The sequence below is a fragment of the Copadichromis virginalis genome, linkage group LG2 (assembly GCF_057382275.1).
Source record: "Copadichromis virginalis isolate Kocher_CV1m ecotype Utaka linkage group LG2, C_Virginalis_male_GT1.1, whole genome shotgun sequence".
Classification (NCBI taxonomy): Eukaryota; Metazoa; Chordata; class Actinopteri; order Cichliformes; family Cichlidae; genus Copadichromis; species Copadichromis virginalis.
In genome coordinates this window covers 38200633-38223842 of record NC_140619.1, presented here as the reverse complement: position 1 = coordinate 38223842, position 23210 = coordinate 38200633, and the positions used below count along the sequence as shown (strand labels likewise).

General features: G+C 38.1%; 1 protein-coding gene across 2 annotated transcripts in view; it reads left to right on the top strand.

Moving 5' to 3' along the window:
- gfra4b (GDNF family receptor alpha 4b) overlaps window positions 1-22931 on the top strand; it is a 59065-nt gene extending 36134 nt beyond the window's left edge. For both annotated transcript variants that reach the window (XM_085433850.1, XM_085433841.1), the window contains 7 exons: window positions 5140-5415; window positions 7661-7741; window positions 10772-11117; window positions 12332-12441; window positions 13241-13375; window positions 19166-19326; window positions 21435-22931. In XM_085433850.1, coding sequence (XP_085289976.1) covers window positions 5140-5415; window positions 7661-7741; window positions 10772-11117; window positions 12332-12441; window positions 13241-13375; window positions 19166-19326; window positions 21435-21578 — 1253 coding nt within the window. In that variant the 3' untranslated portion in view covers window positions 21579-22931. The remainder of the gene's footprint in view (window positions 1-5139; window positions 5416-7660; window positions 7742-10771; window positions 11118-12331; window positions 12442-13240; window positions 13376-19165; window positions 19327-21434) is intronic.
- Window positions 22932-23210: the final 279 nt, after the last annotated feature.

Below are 23210 nucleotides of genomic sequence, written 5' to 3'. Positions count from 1 at the left end.
TTTTCCTTAGTAAAAGTGGGAAATATCTCTTGTTGGAATGGGATCAACTGAATGGATAATATTTCTAAACTGAAAAGAAATGTGTGTGTAGCTCATAACGTGATGTATTCTGCTGAAAGTCAGACTGCTTTCAAAACTTTGAAGCTAAATTACAGGCCTATTTAGGTCTTCATGTGCTATTTGTTTGATGTCTAACATGAAGTATAAGTGCGGCTGACTTTGCTTTATTCTAGTTACTAATTTTGTGCTATGAGTGGAAATAATGTTGCCTTATGCAGAGCATCAGACGGCAATAAGTTATAATAGAAAGGCACAGGCTACATCTCTGCTAAGAAGATTGATACACTGGAAGAACAATTTACGCTCACTAACAATTCATTTAAATCATAACCTCGTAGATGTCATCACTGAAAAGGCGGCCAAATTTCACAGAACATTAAGACTTAGATCACATTCACAGGAAGTTGAGGTTCACTTTTCTCTCAGAGGTAAAATGCCAAACTTAAGAAGTTCATTGTGACCATTTGTAGATCAAGAAGGAGTAAGAGCAAATTTCATTTGAATGTTATTAAATTATGTCATGTGGAACACTTTATATGTTAAGGACTTCTGATGTGTGAATTAAAGTGTTAAACGCATTTGTAATAGTGTCTTTCTGGTTTCTCTCTGAATTGTCTCAGTGGTTGTCTGTACTCGTCGTCTAGATAAAATGATTGTAGCCCTGGCCCCTGTATTGTTTCCTTCCCCATGTTCTTCTCTGTGTTTTGTCCTTTTATCTCTCCGGTCCCAGTGTCATGTGTCTTAATCAGGGTCTTTTTGTGTGTTTCTTCTTGTTTTTGGTTTTTTTTGGTCTAATGTGCTAGAAGCTACTTTCAGTTCCTTCCTTATTCACACGATGCTATCACAGCAGGAAGCTCCACATCATGTTTGGAGGTGGATTTCTTTTTTTCTTTCTTCTTTTTGTGTTTTTATGCCAGATGGCCTCCTTGATGCAATCCCAGACACTGTTTAACTATTATCAATTACCCAGATGTAGACCTCTGTGTTGAATCTTTGTAGAGTTTACTATGTAACCTACGTAAGTGGCCGATGCCGTTGCCAACATTCATGCTTGTGTGGTGCATTATATGTTAATTACTTTGCTGTTGGGTTTTATATGTGGTGATAATTGAGATCCTAGGACTTTTTTCCTTTCTGTGCCCCCACTGTTTGCACATTACCTGATACCCATCCCAATAGTTTCACATATTCTCTGATATCTCTGATTTCTTATATTTAGGCCATTAGGTTATTCTTCCTTTTATGGACTTGATGGATCCGAATGATTGAAAAACTTTGGTTAAAAAGTAGCCAGACATGCTTTGGAAGATTTGTCAATACTAAACTGAGCAGTCTCAATAGTTTTGCGCTGTGGCAACATAAAATATATCTATATTACCAGGGAGGCACTAGTGAGGTATGATAAGCTTTAAATTATGTCATAGGTTACTAGGGATGGGAATTGATAAGAATTTAGAGATTCTGGTTCTGTTATCATTGATTCAATTCCTTATCAATTCTCATTCGGTTCTCACTGGCTCTGCTTTGAGAGTCACCACCATCTCTAAGCAACGTATTAAAGACAAAACCTTGAAATATTTCTGCTTTTTGCTATTTAAAAATATCTTGAAATTTTTAGTTAATACTTAAAATTTAATATGTTATAAATACATGATAATCATGTTGACTTTATTTTGACACTATGTGAAAGAGCTTAAAATAGCACTGTCATTGTACACTGTACATATACTTATAAGTACATAAACTACAATACATTATAGATTATCTTATTAATTTATTGTCATTTTTCCTTCCATGGTATTGAAAATGGCAATGGTTATTGGTTTTTTCTTAGTTATCATATCAAGATTAAATTCTAGTTAGAATCTTAATTTATAGGATGGATCATTTTGTGGTGCTACAGGTACACCAGATTATTTATCATTATTTATCTTTAAATCCTGAACAATGGTAACACAGAGCCTTGTGATTCAATGAAATTGCTGCGTTGCCACCCATGTGAATTAGTAGAGCCCCTCTCGCAAATCATATAATCTCTGCTGGTCTGTAATGACTACAGGTGTTTAATTAACTGCATAGACAGACTGCTCACTTATCAAACACAACGTCAGTATTGACATTTCTTTGTAACTGGATCACACTTTAGTGGATTGGATTATAGGCAAGAATCTTCATCAGTTGCAGAAATAAACTGTATTTCAGTGCACACGCCACTCTGCAGTAGATGGAAAAAAAATGGTAAAATAAATTATTAATTACAAATTACAATATTTGCCCGTGTATTGCGGGAGCTCTGCAAGTGCCTTGGCTTAACCACAATTGTTTGGTGGCAGAAAATGACTCAAGAGCTCCCAAACTCCCTTTGTCTCAGTACAGGTTTAGCGCTGCAAAATAGAGCAAAAATAGAGCCACAATTGTGTTAAATGAGCAGTTACACTACAATGGCTTGTATCACGTTGGCTAACACCCTTGGCTAAGCAGTCATATAATCACTTTAATGTGAGGCTGCTAGTTTTAATCCAGCTATCCAAGATAATTTACAAATTCTAAAAGCACTGGAAAAAAGACACTCATTACATGCACCAGTGTGTTGCCATTTTAGCCCACAGCTTCACAGCTTTATAGAGACATAGGAGTGACGGTAACATTCCAGCTGACTTCATTAAGTTTCATCTTCCATTTTATCTCTCTTGAAGTGGACGATTAAGCTGGCGCACGAGGGTAACTGATCAGCTAATCTGCCTGTGATTTATGTGGCAGGGAAACTGAGGACTTAACTGAGCCTTGGAACGCATTGATTACTGACATGGTTAATTGGCTAACCCTACTGGTACATTGAGACAGGCTTATTGGAAATGTCAAATCAAGTGGCTAATTTGCATTCATGATGTATGGTGTCTATTCCAGCTTCTGCCCAGGCAGCACAAACTGACAGACATAGCTGTAAAGAAAGGCTTGGGATAAATTTGCAACTGACCATCTGGCCTTCCAGGACACTGGCATTGGCTGCAACTTTTCCCCAACCCAGCATCCACATGTCTGCGCTTAGCTGGTATGTGATGAATAGAATATGAGCGTATGCATAACTCCTGATGTGAGTGAGACGCAGGACACCTGTGGGGTTTGAGTAAAGCTCCAGCTTTGGAAGGAGATGTAATTGATAGCATAGTGCTGACTGAATGGAAAATTTGTTTTTTAATACATTGTTCCTGAGTATGCATATATGTTTTAGAGATCAAAACGGTAGCTGAGACAATGTTGCCCCAGAAATACCCGCTGTGTAAGCAGATGAAAACAGCATGAAATGGAAAAATGTGGTTTTAGCTGATGGGGTAAAAGATTTCATGTGAAATGAAGGTGGTATGATTTTTCACTGTTTGAATAAAAAGATACAATTGGTTTCCTGCAGGCCATGCTAAGGAATATGTTTACAGAATTTCCCTAAGATACAAATGTACACAAGGAGCATCCTTAGAAATGGCAGCACTTAAATAGACAAAAACATATTCTGAGAAATCTGACAAAAGTGGACAGAATGTTAACACAAACAACAGAGCCCAGTTGGCTGTAGAAGAAAGAAAAAAGCCTTTTGCTTGGAGGTTATTTCACTTTATTCTAAACCTTAATTAAAAGCCTTTCTTCACCAAAGCAACAGATGAATGTGTGTGTGTTCCTCTTAATCAATAATGTTCTTAACATGTTCTGTAAATGACACTCATTGGAGGTTCAAGAACCTCAGCATATTGAATAGAATGAGCTTGAGTCATGCAGTACAACTGTAGGAGTCCAAGCTACTCGGGACAAGGTCTGGCAATGAATTGTTAAGGACATGAATTAGCATCTGTATAGGTCTGCCATTCAAGAGGTTTCCCACAGTAACTGAATAAAATACATGCACATTTAATATGCAGAGACATTATTTTCATATCTTCATCCTTGAAGCTGTTCTCTTCTCAATAAAGCAGCAAATGCTGTAGCCTGCAGGGCCATTTGCAAGGTACTGAATAGTCCAAATACATGTCATCCAGTTATCCACTGAATTTGAACAAACCTATAAAGTAATAGGTTTGTTTTCAGAGTAGGTGTGCTCAGTTCTTCAGTTCGTACTTTTCTGACGTAAAGAGAAACTCTGTGTGAAAGAAATACTGAACCTCAACAAAAAGATCTGATATACTTTATGCAAAACTCTATTTTCCATTTCTGGACACAAAGACGTATTAATTCATGCTTTTAACTATCAAGACTCCTTTTCTCCTCTTTGATGTGTCGACATATCATGTCCATTTCTAGGTTTATATTAAATTATTATAACTCAAAGCTTAAAGTCTTCATCTGTTATATTTAGTCAGGTCTGAAACATGCTGATTCATTAGGTGATTTTAAGTTCAATATCAACCGACTGCTGTCTGGAAATAATCTCTCATCAAACTTCAGCTGGTTTTTTACTATTGTGTCTTCTCTTTTATCATGTGGCCAACTGCATATTGTCCAAAAATGTTCCGCTGCCCTATTTGGCTCATAGACCCAACCATGAGAAGCAAAGCTCATTTTTCTAGGTTTTGGGGAAGTTTTACAAACAAGAAACCACAATGGAATAAAAATTCATAATGGCAAGAGCAAAGAGTGACCTTGTTTGCAGGTGGGGGTTTTCCATCAACAGTTGCAGGGGATTTGTTCACTGTAATTTTGCAGTGGTCATTTTAGGCATTTCTGTTAAAATATTAATGGAAACAAACAGAGTAATAGTTATATTTCACTTGGTTTTAGAATGAAATGGTCAATATGTTACCACACAAGCATGAAATATACAAAAGAGAGTAAACTCGTTCATTGTCCTGCTCACCTCAACCATTACATTGGCAGGATTTCACAATAAAATCTCCGGCTGTTTTAAAATTCTGTACTTTTCAGAACACTTTACAATTTATTCAAAGTGTCAATTCTTTCCTTCCCCTTTCTTCTTATGCACTATTGGTCTGCATTAGCATGGGTCTTTTTTTCATCTCATGATGTTACACATTAACTGCTTTTTCCAATCCCCTCATGTTTCTACATTTCTCTCATTTTTTCCTGAAACAGCTCTGTTAGAGGTTGTACATGCCAGTAGAGACTGCTTGGTGGCCGGAGACTCGTGCTCGAGTGATGAGACTTGTAGTCCACGTCTTCGTACTTTGCGCCAGTGTGTGGCAGGCAATGGCAGCATGAAACTGGGCCCGGGCGCCAGGAGCCAGTGTGCCAGTGCAGTGTCTGCTCTGCTGTCCAGTCCTTTACATGGCTGCCAATGTAAACGAGGAATGAAGAAGGAGAAGAACTGTCTAAGCATCTACTGGAGTCTGCACCAGTCTATCATACATGGTATCTAACACTAACACACACACACACACACACACACACACACACACACACACACACACACTCTCAATCTATCTGAACCAAAATGTGTTTCTCGTTATATGTATACATTTTACAGCGTGTAAACTGGTGGCTTTGCCATTTTGATGGAATAAAATGAAGGTTGGGCGTAACAACCATTTGCCCGTTTGTCAGGTAACATGTTTTTAGCATACATTACCTATGTGGAGCAATGAAATACATTTATGTTTGGAAGCCACCCAGGCTGTGTACATGCCCTTGTTTATAGACCTACGTATGGCCAGAATTTAGTTTCTGTGGCATGAAAGCATATTCTTACCACCTGCAGAAACAATTGGTTCTTGGCTTTTTAAAAACACAACATTATGATGAAGCAAAGAAATAATTAAGAAAATTGTCAAGCATTCAAAGTCATACGTAATTTATAGATAAATTAGCATCCAGACCGGTTAGCTTAGCTTATAGAATATCACTTAAGCACTTCAGCCATTTCATTTTTTTTCTATATTTTTTAAATGTTCTTTTTTTGCTGTTGTTTTTTCGGTTGTCTACCATTCTCAGGCAGAGACAGTGTCTCCCAGGAGGTGGTGATCAGAAGTCACGACTAATGATAATAAACACTGTCAGCATTGATGTATATATGTACATGAGAGTCCATTGATAAATACAAAAGAATGATCAGAATAAAAGAACAGGCTTTGAACAGATTATCTTTGGCTAAAATGGATAGCAGGAATGTATATGTGGCCAGTATGGACTATGTCAGATTAGAGCCTGACCAATACTGTTTGTATGGGTGCATATGCAGATCCAGAGCGTTAAAAAAATAAAATAAAATTAGTAATCATACACCAGCCAATACTCTGCTACCCTCTTGACACCCTATGCCCTCATATGGACCTTACATTTGGTTTTTCTGCACCTTATAATTCATTCTACTCAGTGTTTTATCATTTGTTACATTGTTACTTAAAAAACAACAACAACAATTTACGTTAATGCTTAGTTTCAATACTTAACATATTTGGAATAGCTAGGTGAAATTTAAAATGTGTTGTGAAGCAGAGCTCGGGTCACAGGCTGTTATACCGGATAAACACAGATCATGTTAAAGTTACATTGAAGTAAAGGGAAAATAATGAGATATTTATTAACTTTAAAGCAATGTTTTTGCAACCTAATTGGCAACTTACTACAAAGACACTGCATGACTTTTCACCACCGTCCGCTTTGCTGTGATAGTATCGTATGTGGTGTGGGCAGTGCTGAAAGGTACAGCCAGCAATAAAGTCGAAGGCACTCTGCTGGGTAACCTATGAGAGAGAAATTTTAAATGAAATGCAATTTATCAACATTAGATTCAGTAAAAAGAAAAAACAGACATATTGGATAACATACACACCGATGCTTATTTATCTGTGAAAGGCCAATAGAGGCTCATATATCAGTTGCGCTGTTCATCAAACAACATGGCACAGCAGAAAATCAAAGCAAGAAGCAACAGGCTGAGGAGGATAACAGACAGAGGAGCACTCTCCTACTGAAAGGCTGGTTCCAGTCTTCTCATGGCTCCCCAAGGAATACTTTGTCACTGATAATAGATAGATTCCAGACATTTGTAAATAAAGTGAACTGTTCTCAGTGTCAACCTAAACAATTAATCAAGAATCAGTTATTTTGAGGCACCGTTAAGAATGCAACTAGTGTTCATATTTCATGAAAAGGTCTACAGGAAGTGTGTGGCGGAAAATTAAATTGTGGCCAGAGGCTGTAAGCAAGCCTGTATAAGAGGACTGGATTACTGGGGGATTCCACATGTGGTGTACAATAAAGTATATCATTTGTTATTTATGTTCATAGATGTTATTATACTTACCCCCATTCTATTTTCTGAAAACAAAGAGCACCATGAGTGTTTAAAAATACCGCAATGTCGATATAAATATAGATATGAAACCCTTTTTAGGTTGAGAAATGTTTGGATTATACATGTGGCTACAGAAACGTAAATGCCAGCATTGGCGAGTGGGTTGAAAATAACACAATAACCCTGACAAATGAATAATAAGCTGAGGGAATGTGTGTGTAATTTATGACTGAGTGAACTGGAGTCTCAGTGACTAAATAAAAATGACTACATGCCATTATTTGTGTTTCTTGAGATTTAGATAAACTGTAGTGCCTACTGAAGCCTTTATTCCTAACTGTGTGTTGTTTTTTTCCCCAGGACTCAAGCTGGTGGAGAGTTACCCTTATGAGACAGTGGAGAGGGATTACAACTATGTCCGCTTGGCCTCTATTTCTGCTGGCAAGTTCACCAACCTTCATTAACTTTCACCATATTGTAAACCCCTTTACCCTTTGAAGATGTTTGTGTTCTATTAAGTATACAACATTACGCCAAAGCCTTTTCACTGTAAACATGCCCAATATAAACATTCACATCTCAGACTCAGCTGAAATAACATAATCCATGAACGTCAAAGCATACTAATGGAGGCATTTTTTGATACTACTGTCTTAAAATAAGTGACTATTCCAAATCTGGCCTATGAAAAGAACATACTAGCTTAATATAACACCGAATGACAACAGACTGAACTAAATATCCCTTATCAAATGAGGCAAAGTTTTATTTAAGAACAGCTGAAATCAGGTTTTGATACTGATGTGGTCATTGTTATCAAGAGCCAAAGCCATGTTTTGGCTCTACATTATATGAATCTGCTGGGAATGGGACTGGAACCAACACAACAAAACCAAATTCATAAATAATGAACACAAGTAGCAAATGTTTATGTTAAAAACTGGGACCAAATATTTGGCATTTAGCCCAAAAAAAGAACTAAAAATAAATCAGTTATTAAAATATTGCTGACTTTTCTCCGTTGACATTTCATAAACTGCACCGCTGTCTTCATCTAGTTTGACCAGAGGACCTGCCAGCTTTAAAAATATATATATGTAAACAAGCTTATCACTCATCTCTGAAGTACACAACTCACAGAGGTCAGCTCACTTCCACATTTCCCAACATAAATCCCAAAGGCTCATTCACAAATTGTCACAAAGTAGCAAAAGCTGCAATCACTGTGCTGCTCATTTCAGTGGCAGATCTACACAGAAATATTTGATATTTGATATATATTTATTAGTTCAGTCGTCATATATTACGAGCAAAAAATAATAATAACACTCTTCAATAATAATAATAATAATAATAATAATAATAATAATACTAATAAATCACTGAACAGGCTCAGTAGTCCCTATATTTATGCCCCGCCTATATTCTTATCATTAACAAACATCAACAAACAGAATGAATTGCACATTTTTATGCACATATTAACATCATTCCACAATTTAATCCCAACAACAGAAATAAATCTTTGTTGAATCTCTTTCTTTGCTTTATTATAATAAAATAGAAAAAAAATCTCTCAAGTCAAACTTAATCTCCCACACTGAGAAAAACCTTCACACGCAGTTTGAGAGTACCTTAGATTTAGCTTGAACTTAATTAGCATTGTTTAAAAAAAACAAAACAAAAAAACCACCACCACCACCACCACAACAACAACACATTTCATTTGTTTGCATTTAATTTAAACCAGTTTCATCATATCGAACCTGAGAAACAATGGCTCAGTGTGATCATAATATCCAGACTTGTTAATGACCCCTATTACTCTTTTTTTGTAACATAACTATTGGATTTATTGTTTTGAGGGTCATGCCCCACAGTTCCACACAGTAAGAAAAAACAGGAAGTATAAGTGAACAGTAACTTATATGCAGGGCATTATAATCCAACACATCCTTAGTTAAAAAAACAAACAAACAAAAAACTCCTAATGATTTTGATATATTTTACCTATAATATAATGAAACATGTTATGTTTCATGTTAATTTATAATTAGTCATGACATCTAAAATTTTACCTCAGACTCTTAATTTTAGATGTCAAAACCTTTAATTCAATATTACATTAGTATAACAATAGTGTTCTGATGCAAAAGATAACTTGTTACAATAAGTTTGTGTACCTGTGCTATTGGATGTTACATACGACTGAAGATTTACAGTCACCATGAAATAAGAAATGGAAGATGAGATCTTGTAAAGTAAAAGATAAAAAGTAAGTAGTTAAAAGTCTGATAGTGAAGTATTTTAGCTGTTGACAAGCATTTCAGTCTTGTCTAAAGCAAAGGACATGGCAACTCAGAAATCACTTTGCATTTAATTCAGGTTTTTTTTAAGCACCAAATCAGTAAAACAAATACTCCAAGGCGCTTTATGTCGTAAGTTAAGGACTCTATAATAATACATTAAAATTCTTTACTGTTCTCTGGTAATACCTTATTTAACCTACTTTGTGGAGGTGTGGGTAAATACATGTAAACGTTCTGGTGTACATTCTGCAGAAAAGTAACAAGAATTGCACGTCTTACTGGGTTTTGTGAAAGCACAATTTTTCTTTTCTTACTGTCATGTTTAAATTCTGCGACCCTGTGGAATTCAAATTAGAAAAAAAGGAACAATTGAGTGTTCATAATTTTTCTGTTGGGCTGGGGGACGGGGTACAATTTAAAAGGCAAATTAAATTCAAAGATTCACAATATTCAGATTAAAGGAGCGCATCTCAGTTATGATAGGGCCAGAGGCAGGGTAGACCCTGGACAGTTCTCCAGTCTGTCACAGGGCTAACAGAGTGACAGACAACCATTCACACACTCATTCATATCTATGAGCAATTTAGACAGACCAGTTAACCTAACCCTACTAGCTGCATGTCTTTGGACTGCAAAGGGGAGAATCCAGACAAACACAGAGAAACATTCAAACCTCACACAGAAAGGCCCTGGCTCGATTCGCACCTTCAGGACCTTCTGATGTGAGGCAATAGTGCTAACCACTGCGCTCTACCAAATATGAAACACTTTAAAAAAAAAAAAAAAAAATTTTCTCCAGTATAAGGTCATAGAGGGGTGTTAAATATGTTAAGAGTTGAAATAAAGCAATCAACCAATCATTCAAAATTATGACATTGTGCTATGTTCAAAGCACTGAAGGCCAGACTCTTCGTCTGATGCTCCTTTTGTTTTTCTGATAGTCAAAAACAAGTCCCCCATTTTTTGTTTACACACACACTTCCTCCTTAAACCTGATGTTCAATTCCAAACTCCTTATCTGATGTTTTAACAACAGGAGATTACATCTCATCAGGATGAATTGGTAAACTAGTACATGCTTATGTTCTCATTCACATACACACAAAACCTCTCGATTAGTTTTCTGTTGAAACCTTGTCACTAACCTTACTTCCGTCCACAGACTCTGATGTTGGCATGACAACTGTGAATCGCTGCCTGGATGCAGCCAAGGCTTGCAATGTGGACGACTTGTGCCAGAAGCTCCGCACAGAATATGTCTCGGCTTGTATCAAACCCACTGCCAAGTCAGGCCTGTGCAACCGGCCCAAATGCAATAAGGCCCTGCGCAGGTTCTTTGACCGTGTTCCTGCTGATTATACACATGAGCTGCTCTTCTGCCCATGTACGGACACAGCCTGTGCAGAGCGTCGAAGGCAGACCATTGTGCCCAGCTGCTCGTATGAAACGGTGGATAAACCCAACTGCATTGCACAGATGAGGATCTGCAAAGCTGACTATGTGTGCAGGTAGGAACAGAAGTAAATACGTAATAATAGACTAATAACAGACTCCACTTGGCAAATGTATGCATCAAAACATAGAGGTTTGCTTGCATCCATAAATTATTTATATAATATCAACATGTTATTGGTTTCTCCTTACAAATATAATTTTTCAACAGTTTTTTCAGTTTTTGGGAAATAAATAACCAGCAGATATAATCAGACACCTCCCCAGTGAGGTCACGGTTGTACTTCTTGTTCTGCTTTGGAGCCAAAACCAGTTTTTCACCTGCTACAGGTTCTGGCTAGAGGGTAATTCAAGCCTGAAGTAAATTTTCCAGGGCAGAACAAGACTAACATCACCAGCTACTGAAGTTAGAGTTTCTCTCTGGAGAAGGTAGCTGGTGAGAAAGCAGGAAACGGAAAGGACTGAACAGCAAAAACGACTCTTTCAAAGTAAGAGCGAGGGTATTACCAACTAGTTAATCAATTGCAGATGGCATTTTCTCCCAGAAGAAGAAAAAAATTTCTAAATGCAGCCTTCTTCAGCAACCTGCATGAGTAAAAGTTTTTTGTTGGAAAGCATTTATCACTATGCATCTTATTTTGATACAGCAACACACGGCACTAAGATAATTGTTTACTCCAGCTTTGATATTGCTAAATACTCTAGTTTCTCTTGTTTTTCTTGGATATAGATTTTACTTGTATTCTCCATACATATTTAGGCCAGTGCTGTTCAATCGTATGGCTCTTTGAAACTAAATAAACAGCCACTCAATCAACAAAATGGCCTGCTGTTTTACCCTAAAGCTTTGTACCACCAGTGGTTAGAACACCCCAGAGAGCCTGTTGGAATAACACATTAAATATTTAGCACAGATAAAGAGCCAGATGGATCAGAGTTATCACTCATTGCTATCTCTGGTCATGGCCATTATTTTTCCACAGCCCCATTAGACTCAGAGGGCTTTACTAATGATCCCAGGTCTGGGGAATGAAATATATTACTCTTTCTATCACTTTCACATTACAGCTCAGTGCTTTCACTCTTCACCATGGCCTGCAATATTTCTTTAATGTTGGAGCAGCAAACTCTTAATTAAATGACTGAGTTATAACTTAAGTTACTTAGAGTAAGAAATGATATGTAAAAATGAAATCAGCAAACCTTTTAGATAAAAATGTAGAGTTCTGTTGTGTTCTTCCTAACTAGTATGCATTTTGTGTTTTTATAGGTCTCGTCTGGCACAGTTTCAGTATGACTGTGAACCGTCCAAAACATCTGCCAGTGGCTGCAAGCAAGAGAACTATGGAGCCTGCCTCCTTGCCTACACAGGGCTTATAGGTATGTGAACATCTGGAATGTAACACGGAGAGCGAAAACACACAGTCGAAAACATAAAATCACCACCTGTAGGAGGAAAAAGACAGTATGTAAGTGACGCTGTGTGGCATATGTTGGGAGAGAGAAGGAAAGAGAAAACTGTGCAGCCTTAAATGCACCGGAATGAGCAAAAGCTAGCTAGAAGCTAAATTAATAAATACAGAACAGGTTAAGATTGAGTGGGAGAACGAAAAGACAAAGTTCAGCTTGGTATAAGATGGTATAAGTATAAATATCTCTCATTGCAGAAAAAACTGAAGCTCTTTATGCAGAGTGAGGTTTAATCTGTTTTATAACAGGTGGCAAAAGAAAAGGAGCAGGTAGAGCAGACATTTCTTTTCCATGCACTGGAAAGAGGAGCTAACCTAATGCATTTCAAGAATCTCAAATGGTGCCCCTCAGCACAAACACACACTTGGCGTTTTCATTCTTGTCTTGTATTTATTAAAGTACTTGAAATCCCACCAACACTATGTTGGGGGGCGCGGGGGGAACAGAAAACAATCTCAATGCCAGAGACTTCTGTGACCTAAAAAAGAGAAAATTGGAGCATTTTTCAGCATCACTCTATTATATAATATGACTGCAGCTAATCTAACCTGTGGTGTTATAATATTACCATGCTTTTACATCAGGTCAGTGTATAGGGAATGCAGAGTCCATTAAGGCTTCAGAAAATAATGCATCATGATTACAGTGTAACAACTCAAAAGCAATGCGCATTTAATATTGATTGACGGCTGGCGCTGTCTCTCTGCAGGAAGTACAATAACTCCCAACTATGTTGACAACTCCACGTCCAGCGTAGCCCCATGGTGCTCATGCTCAGCCAGTGGGAGCCAGAGAGAAGAGTGTGAGAATTTCCTGGGATATTTCACAGACAACATCTGTCTCAGTGAGTGCTACCTTTTTACTCTAATGTCAACAAAGTAGTGCACAGACTCAGGTTTTTGTTGTAGGATTGTGTTCATTTAGAGATATTTGGGAATAAATCATTAGACTATGCTGTTGGCAGCCTGTTTAACTGGTGATATGTGGTTCAAAAGAAAGGGTTAATGCGCCTTTTTTGTAAGTTTTGGTTTATAGATTAACCCTTGCCTGTGTAATGTCAATATTTTTGTTACTCTGCCAACATTTATTGTGTTATTAAATCAATACAACCACAACCATCCATCCATTCTCTTCCGCTTATCCATGTCAGGGACTTGCTGGCGCTGAAGCATTTCCCAGCCGCCACGTGGCGAGACGCGGGGTACAACCATAGCAGTTTATGGATGTTTACTTTTTCTCAATGGCAAGCATTGGAGACCACATGTATGGTTAATATTTAGAATTTACCGCTGTTAAAACACACGTATGTACAGAAGTGATACTCCTGACAAAATGTAATGAAAAAAGAAAAATCAATCATAATCAAGATATACTGTAGGCAGAAAGAAATATGTTTATCTTGAACAAATATAAATGAAGGAAGGTTTTCTGGTAACTAACTGTTTACTTCTGTGAAACGGACTAGATTATTGCCACTCTGGAAAACAAATAGCCCGTGTCTGCTGATCTATATGACACATGAGGGACTATTTTGCTGTGTCTTGCATATGTATTTCCTACACTTGATGAAAGTATACTGTGACTGCCTGCCCATTTTGTTTTGTCACACATTGCAGCTCTTATATATTTGTTGTCACTGGATCTAGAACAGAATTTAGAACAGGGAACATTTCTTGATGAATTTTAGTGGCATCTGGGATGAAAAGTTCTTAATCAGATTTGAGGTCCTGGTCATGGTTGCACCATGCTGGCAGTTCTGCGGGGTCGCTCATTCCTTGGGGAAGAAGGCCAATCAATTTCAACAGTTTTCTCTCCTTGCTGGTGTTGGGCTTGTTCTCGGCATAAATTATGGTCAAGCTCATCCTTGTCATATGCATTGCTATACCTTAAACCAGGGGTGCCCAATCCCGGTCCTCGAGAGCTACCGTCCTGCAGCTTTTAGATGCATCCTTGTTCCCACACACCCGAATCAAATGAATGGCTTGTTATCAGGCCTTTGCCAAACATGATGGCATGCTGGAGAGGTAATCAAACCATTTGATTCAGCTGTGTTGGAGTAGGGATGCATCTAAAAGCTGCAGGATAGTAGCTCTCGAGGACTGGGATTGGGCAGCCCTGCCTTAAACGGTTGAGCACAGGGGTGTAATTTCCAGGGGGGTTAGGGGGGTTATGACCCCTCCAATATAACTCCCTCAATAAAATTATGAATTATTTTGCATAAATAGGCTGTTGATTTTCTTTCCTAATTTCAGGTATTACCAGCAAAATAGTTGCATGTTTAATCATCTGGCAATTTACCCAGATTGTTACACCCCGGCCTAGGCAACCGGCGTGCAACACAGGGAAAATAAAAATAAAGGAAAAAAACAAAACAAAAAAAACTACTACGGGTCTCCACAAAAAAATCCCAAAACGAAAGTATCGACAACTATTTACATCAAAGCAAACTAAGACATTTATTTACATCAAAACACCAAACTATTTACAACCAGGGGGGAAGATCGCCAACCTGACAAACTGAAACACAGGGCTTAAATACATCGAGGGAGCAATCAGGGAATGGACAACAGGAGGGAAACACAGCTGGGGCAAATCAGAACTGACGAGACAAGGAAGCGTAACCTGAACACACTGAGATAAGACAGACTTTCAAAGTAAAGCAGGAAACGCATAACAGTCATGCCTAAAACAAAACACTGACAACACCGAATCGTAACAAGATTTATTTATTTATTTAGACAGAGAGTTTGACTCTGCCCCAGACCATTTCCTATGGGTTACCCCCCACACACATACACTCCTTCCCCACCCTTCTAACTAGAGTTTACACTGTCCTATCCAATAAAAGCAAAAGGCCTTGCATTCATTATCTTCCAAATTCGCCTCTCTTCTACAATTTCTGAGTTCAAAATCTTTTCACTGTCTTGATGGATACACAGTAACACAGGCGAAGTGCTGCGTTCCACCACTGACTTGCAGTCGATTTGAGTAGTTCCCAAAAAAGAGGGTAAAGTGTGCAGGATGTACAGGATGACAGCTGTAAGTGCATGAAATGTAACACTGTTGGGAACTTGTGCAGGAAAATCAGGAGCAAAGATGAAAATGGACATGCATGCAGGTACACATACACAAACAAATACACCCTGCTCCATCCACCCACTCAGTGTTTACAGAATGAAGTTAGGGGTTAAACTTCAGGGAGACTTACTGGGGATATTAACAATTTTGCTCATTTATATTTCATATTATATTCACTATATAGTACATTACTTTATGTGAAATTGAACTGCATCTGGCACAGGTAAAAAGACAGAGCCTGCAACTGTAGAGATGAAACAAATCCTGTTTTCCCAAATTGCTGGCTCGCTCTGATTTCTGTGGTTTCACATCCTTCCACTTAACTCCTGGTTGAGCAGTGTAATTTCATTTGTAAGATAAAACAGAAAAAATGAATTTTGTAATCAGTATAATTTTCACTGATAACCTGTAATACAGGACATTCAAGGGGCTTGATATGAAAACCAAATTAAGCTCCATGGCAGGCATAATGATAGGATGGAGCTGTTGGGATTCAGTGAGAAAAATGTTTTCCAGCATACTTCATCACTGGCACAGAGAGAGATGTGTTTAAATCAAGGGTCTCTTTGTAAAATTCAGAGTGTGCTCTTTCTCACTCCCTCTGGTTCATTCTTTCATTTATGAATGAAACAAAACACTTTTTTAAATGTTGCACGATCATTTGCACTTTATGTGGTTTCTTGGTAATTCCACCTGCTCTTTCAGACAGTCACTTCTAACTGAATTATATGTAAGCAACCCTGTAATTATTAGCCTATTTAAAACTTATCATATCTTATTTAAAGAACTGATGGAAAATAAATGCTGTTGAAGATTTTGGAAATTTTTTAATTCCCCAGGTGTGTTAAAGTGATCAAAAAAGAGATAAATGTGCAAAAGCACTGTCTACTGACCAATCAGTGCTCAGGAAAACAATCACACCATTCTTGGAAGATCCCTCAGACCTTGGTGGGTAGGTAGAAAGACGCTTTTCTTTGCAAGCTCCTTTGACTACAATGACCTGGATGACTGAGAACCTTCACAGACATAAGATATCAAGGTCTAAAGAACAATAACATTACTTTAAAATTTCTAGTAGCCCAAGAGAAACAAACAAACAAAAAAAGGGATAAAAATTGTGTCTAAGAATTTGTTTCTTGCTCACCTCTGAAAGAAAAAAAGAGTTTAGAAAAGGAGTGGGCAATTAATTTTCTCAAGGGGCCACATGAGAAATTGGGACTGCCCCGTGTGTCTTATGGAAGCTCTGGAAAACTAATAGTCCTTTCCTGCTTTAGATACTTGTAAAAACCTCTTTCTTAAAGAGAATCTTAAAGATTCTTTAAAGATCTGATTGATATCTGATCTTTAAAACAGAGCACCTATTTGTACTATACTATCTATACTATCAAATTAGCAAGTATAGGCTGCATTTGAACTTTGGTTTTATGTTTATTCTTTTAACTTATTCTTCATTGTTAATTTAAAGGTATTTTACACACATCTGTACATGCATTTAATCTGCCAGGTTCTCCTGTTATTTAAGAGGGAAACAATGCTGATACGTTTGTTGACTTACGTAGTGAGCATTTTGTTGTTTACCTTTATAAGATAACATAGGCCAAACTTTATTTTTATAGTGTTGCTAACCAAAGTGCTTGAAGCTGTTAAACTAAAGTACACTGACACACTCTTTGATTATCTGTAGCCATGTAACAAGGATGCTACAGCTTTCCTTGCAGAACTTGCTGATATTTGTTGAAATGTCTATATACAGGGAGTGCAGAATTATTAGGCAAATGAGTATTTTGTCCACATCATCCTCTTCATGCATGTTGTCTTACTCCAAGCTGTATAGGCTCGAAAGCCTACTACCAATTAAGCATATTAGGTGATGTGAATCTCTGTAATGAGAAGGGGTGTGGTCTAATGACATCAACACCCTATATCAGGTGTGCATAATTATTAGGCAACTTCCTTTCCTTTGGCAAAATGGGTCAAAAGAAGGACTTGACAGGCTCAGAAAAGTCAAAAATAGTGAGATATCTTGCAGAGGGATGCAGCAGTCTCAAAATTGCAAAGCTTCTGAAGCGTGATCATCGAACAATCAAGCGTTTCATTCAAAATAGTCAACAGGGTCGCAAGAAGCGTGTGGAAAAACCAAGGCGCAAAATAACTGCCCATGAACTGAGAAAAGTCAAGCGTGCAGCTGCCAAGATGCCACTTGCCACCAGTTTGGCCATATTTCAGAGCTGCAACATCACTGGAGTGCCCAAAAGCACAAGGTGTGCAATACTCAGAGACATGGCCAAGGTAAGAAAGGCTGAAAGACGACCACCACTGAACAAGACACACAAGCTGAAACGTCAAGACTGGGCCAAGAAACAGGAAGAAGTCTGCATCCTTCAAGAAAAACATGATTTTCATGCAGGACAATGCTCCATCACACGCGTCCAAGTACTCCACAGCGTGGCTGGCAAGAAAGGGTATAAAAGAAGAAAAACTAATGACATGGCCTCCTTGTTCACCTGATCTGAACCCCATTGAGAACCTGTGGTCCATCATCAAATGTGAGATTTAAAGGAGGGAAAACAGTACACCTCTCTGAACAGTGTCTGGGAGGCTGTGGTTGCTGCTGCACGCAATGTTGATGGTGAACAGATCAAAACTCTGACAGAATCCATGGATGGCAGGCTTTTGAGTGTCCTTGCAAAGAAAGGTGGCTATATTGGTCGCTGATTTGTTTTTGAATGTCAGAAATGTATATTTCTGACATAGCTAAAACTAAAATAGCTCAAACTAAAAACAAACTAAAAACTACTTCCAAAAACATTCAGCTTTGATATTAATGAGTTTTTTGGGTTCATTGAGAACATGGTTGTTGTTCAATAATAAAATTATTCCTCAGAAATACAACTTGCCTAATAATTCTGCACTCCCTGTATATAATGTATATAATGCTTTTTTAAACTGTAACTCTCAGACACTCTCAGCTGACACAACATAAATTAGTCACCATTGCCATACATGTATTTGCATTATGTCTTTCTCTAGTCTCTTTGTTTTCCATGCAAATTTTTAAACTTCCTCTCTTTCCTTCATATTTTTATGACCTCTGCTCTGGAGTGTGAATAATGAATGTCCTTATTACTGACCCTGGCAAGCATATATCTATCACAGAACCTGTACACATTGAGAAAATCTTTGGTATGTGTAGCGAGGTGAATCTTTGGCCAGTCTTTCCTCGGGCCCCCTGCCTAGAAAAGATACAGAGACGTCTCACAGTTATTTGGCCAGTGCAAACGGTCTAAGTGTTAATGAGGTCGATGTGGAGAGGCAGGTGCAGTTTGGATGCTTGAAGAGAATACTGAGTATTTTCGCCTTTCTTTTTTCCTTTTCTCCTATGCTGTCCAAATCCAAACTGGCCTTGGCCTAGGAGAACCTCTTATGCAAGATTTACAACGCAGAACAGGAGGCATCTGTCATGACTGAATAAGACATGAATGTAACTCAATGAAAACACCAAGGTGCTGCTGCTGAGGAATAGTAACGTTTTTTACTGCTATATCTAATGTTTCAGGTAATGCGTTCATGATGTTTGGAAGGGAATCAGACCAACAGCCGACTCACAGCCAGTACAGCACAACCAGCCAAGGCAGAAGAGAAAACAGCAGCACCACCTCTCCACCTGGAACCATAGAAACTATGAGGAACATTCTGGATACAATAATACCAACACAGGTGTGCAGTTTTCTCGTCATTCTTTTCTTGCATCTCTACAAAATCCCACGTTTAGAAGTGAACCATTTCTGGCAAAACAACTTTCTCAGATGTGCAACATTGTAGGCTTCTGAAATTATTTTGTACAGGACCGAGACAACGACAGTGAGATTTGTTGCTGTCTGTGTTATTGTTTCAGCTGCTCATTTTCCGTATTCCAAATGGAATTTGTCTGATGAAAATGACATAAATCGTGTTAATATGACCATTTTTTTTAAGGTATAAACATTTGAATTCACCTCCAAAAGTTGATTCTGTTCATCAGTATTCGTCACTCATCAGTCTGAAGCCGTCACTTGGATGAGTGACGAAACGTTTCTCCCACTGAAAACGCTTCGTCCAGATGAACAGGATCAACTTTTGGAGTTTTACTTACCTGGATGATTGAACATGTATCAAGACATTTGAATTCACCCTTATATAGGACCATCATGGGACACTTTTATAACTAATACTGCTGCTAATACTTGCATTAGGCAACACAATACTAGCCAGATAATACCCTAACCAAGCTGACACGGGGTGCTGATTAGGAAGTCTCGAAATAAGGTTTACCTTTTTGTTAATTCATTTCAGTGCAAATAAATATGTAGTGCATTTTAACTTCTGCATACACATACAGCACAATAGCAAGTTCACTCTCTTTATTCAGAATGAGAAGTATAAAAAATACTGTTTTCATTGCCAAGTGATGATCTGTGGCGCCTAGGTTAAATTTTATTCATAAAAATGTAAGTTGCACACATAAATATTCAATGGACCACTGCAGCTAGTCTTTGGCACATCCATGTGCAGCAGGCTATGCATGTTCAAGGTCCAATGTAGCACTGCAGCCAGCCATTTTTCTTGGGGAGGACATTAAGTATAATACATTACAATATAATATATTACATTTTTGACTATGATCACCTAATCTGACACAGAAACCATTTCAAAACGCGATTGTGTGTGTGAGGGTCTTCTCACTGCATTTCAGCAGTGGAAGCAGCTCTTGCTTCCACTTTAGCTTTACTTCAGTCCTCACGGTCAACCACAAGCAAAGCTAAATTGTCCTTTTTATTACTTTTGTGAATATAGTCACATTACAAATCCCTAAACAGGTACAATAATAGATAGATTCTAGTTATAGAAAGATTTTTGTACTTATGTACCATTAAGCTCTACATTTTTGCTCACTTGTCTTTAGGCTGAATCCTTTTCTCCCTTTCTCTATGTAAAAGCAAAGTTTAAAAGTATCATTAAGTTTGTCCTGTGATTATTGGTAGCAGCAGGAGAGAATGGCCTGGTACTTACAGCGTGTCTGTTTGAGCACTCAGACTGCTTTCTTACTACAAGTCTCATTTAGCCACACAGTTATGCAGCACTTTTATCTACGCCTTGCACACACACACACACACACACACACACACACACACACACCACTGTCTGTAGGAGAGTCCCAGCTGATAGGGTTTTTCACGGTGCAGCTTTAAACACATTTTTCACCCAAGTTGCTGCCTGTATTTGCATTGGGAAGTGCAAATTTGGGCTACATTGCTTCACTGCATAGCTTTTGTATACAATGATGATAACTAAAAACTTTACTTTGAGTGTCTTGTTGTGAAATAAGAAAATATGTAAAAATTCAATGGGAGTGGAACAAGATGGATTTAAGTTAAAGTGGTTACTGAATAGTTTATATTGAGATGTACTTTAGGTAGAGATGTAGTACAGAAGCTGCAGAAGACTGCTGAATAGCAGGTTCCAATACAGACTAGACCAGGAGGTGGGGGGAAACAATCAAATGAGCACATCAGGTATGAACCACATTCTTTGAAATGTTTGTGTAGCTCCCACAAAGTCCAAGTATTTTAATTTTACTGAAAATGAAAAGAGAAATTTCAAAGGTGAAAGAGATAAATTTGTATTTGACAAGAGATGACACAAGGACATTAATTCATATCTGTGTTTGGCACCTAATCACTAATCTGCTTTTATATGAGCAGTAATGACACATGAAACTCAAAGTGTTTACAACAATTAAAGAGATTGGAAGTCATGAAAAGACTAACTTCCCTGTCTCTTTCCAGGTCTTGGGAAATGAATTACTGGTGGGCCACTCCACCATGTCATCTAACAGTCTCCTAAACGCTGCCTCACCTCACAGTCTAATGCTTCAAGCTGCCTTCAGCCTTCTGTTGCTACTCCTTCAAATCCTTATCAATGAACGCTAAAGAGCACAGGGGGCATGCCAAGGATTCTCCTAGTACCAAGCAAATGGGAGCACCTGTGCAGTTCAGAGGAAGTGGACCGTGTGGCGCTATTCCTCCCTCTAAATTTGTACAGCGATTCTGTTCTTCTATTTTTCTCTCTAAATAGTCCGGTTCCACCTGTCAGAGTTCTCATTCTGAGTGTGGGAGCCTTTGACAGACAGATGCCTGTCTGTGCATTTGTATATTATTGCGATCAAGCTGAGATGAAGTCAAGGTGCTGCTTCTGTGGACTAGCTAAGTTTTCAGCTCTCTGTGTATCTCTATTCAGTTATATTATAACAAATGTGTATGATATTTAGACATGAAGTATGTACTGTGAAGATTTGTATTACAAACAGAGGCTCTTGTTTAAATATGGTTCTGAAAAATGACTGGAGCAAACTTTGTATGTGCTCTGTGGATAAAGTGTTCAGAAAGCTGCTGTCTCTTTAACTGAGTGAAAGAGGACCATTATACCTGACCAATACTGGAACTGTCGAGCGACCAAGAGACAACAGCGCTGCATTTCACTCAGACATCCTGGACTAATGCACTGATTCCAAAAATGTCTAGCACAACTATCAAGAAGAGATGTGGCGAGAACATAAGAAAAACCTTGACATCATCATCATCTTTTCCATTGAAACTGTCCCTTTCTCAAACTCCCCAGCAACATTTCACTTTTTATCGCTAAAACCTCAGAAGCTGTTGATAGAAAATAGAAGTCCTTGGTCTTTATCAGCGAAGGTGACTTCTGGGACTTGAAAGGAAATAACCAGAGAAGCTGAGACTCTTTACCTGTAGCTGCTGTGCTTTGTGTTTGTGAGTGCAATGGCCCTTTGTTTCTCATTGTGTAAGTGACCATTTCTATACAGCGCTCTGAATTTTTGTGCCGGAGAACAAAGGGAATGGTTTTACTTATTGAGGTGTCACCTACACCAGTAGGGAGCCTGTTAGAGATTTGACAGTAATGAATGATTCAGTATTTCCTGTCTGGGAACATGCCAACCAGAGGAGTAGCAAATAAAAGTTCTCTGATCATTATGAATACATTTTGCTATTATTCAACCTTTTCTAATTAAATTAGCAATGTTTAGTGCTGTTGAAGTTAACACTATTAGGTTACAATTTCACTCCATATTTTTTACACTCACCAGAGTTTGAGAACCACTGACAGCTAAACTAACAGTCATAAAACCTATGAGGTACTATCAAGTGATTATTTGAAGTAAGAATATAACAGGATTTACATAATAATTCAGCCCTTTTGACAAAGTCTGATCTGTCTTAAGCCGATAAATTGCTTCATATTGGAGATGCGCTTATATCTTGCTTCGAATTCCTTAACGGCTATTTGAAACTAATTTTAAAGGCATTCAATATACACTCAACAAAAATATAAACGCAACACCTTTGTTACTGCTCCCATTCCCCATGGGATGGATGTAGAGACCTAAAATTCATTCCAGATACACAATATAACCATCCCTCCCAAACAGTGGTCACAAATCAGTCCAAATGTGTGGTAGTGGGCACATCTGCTATATTGAGATAATCCATCCCACCTCACAGGTGTGCCACATCAGGATGCTGATCTGACATCATGAGTAGTGC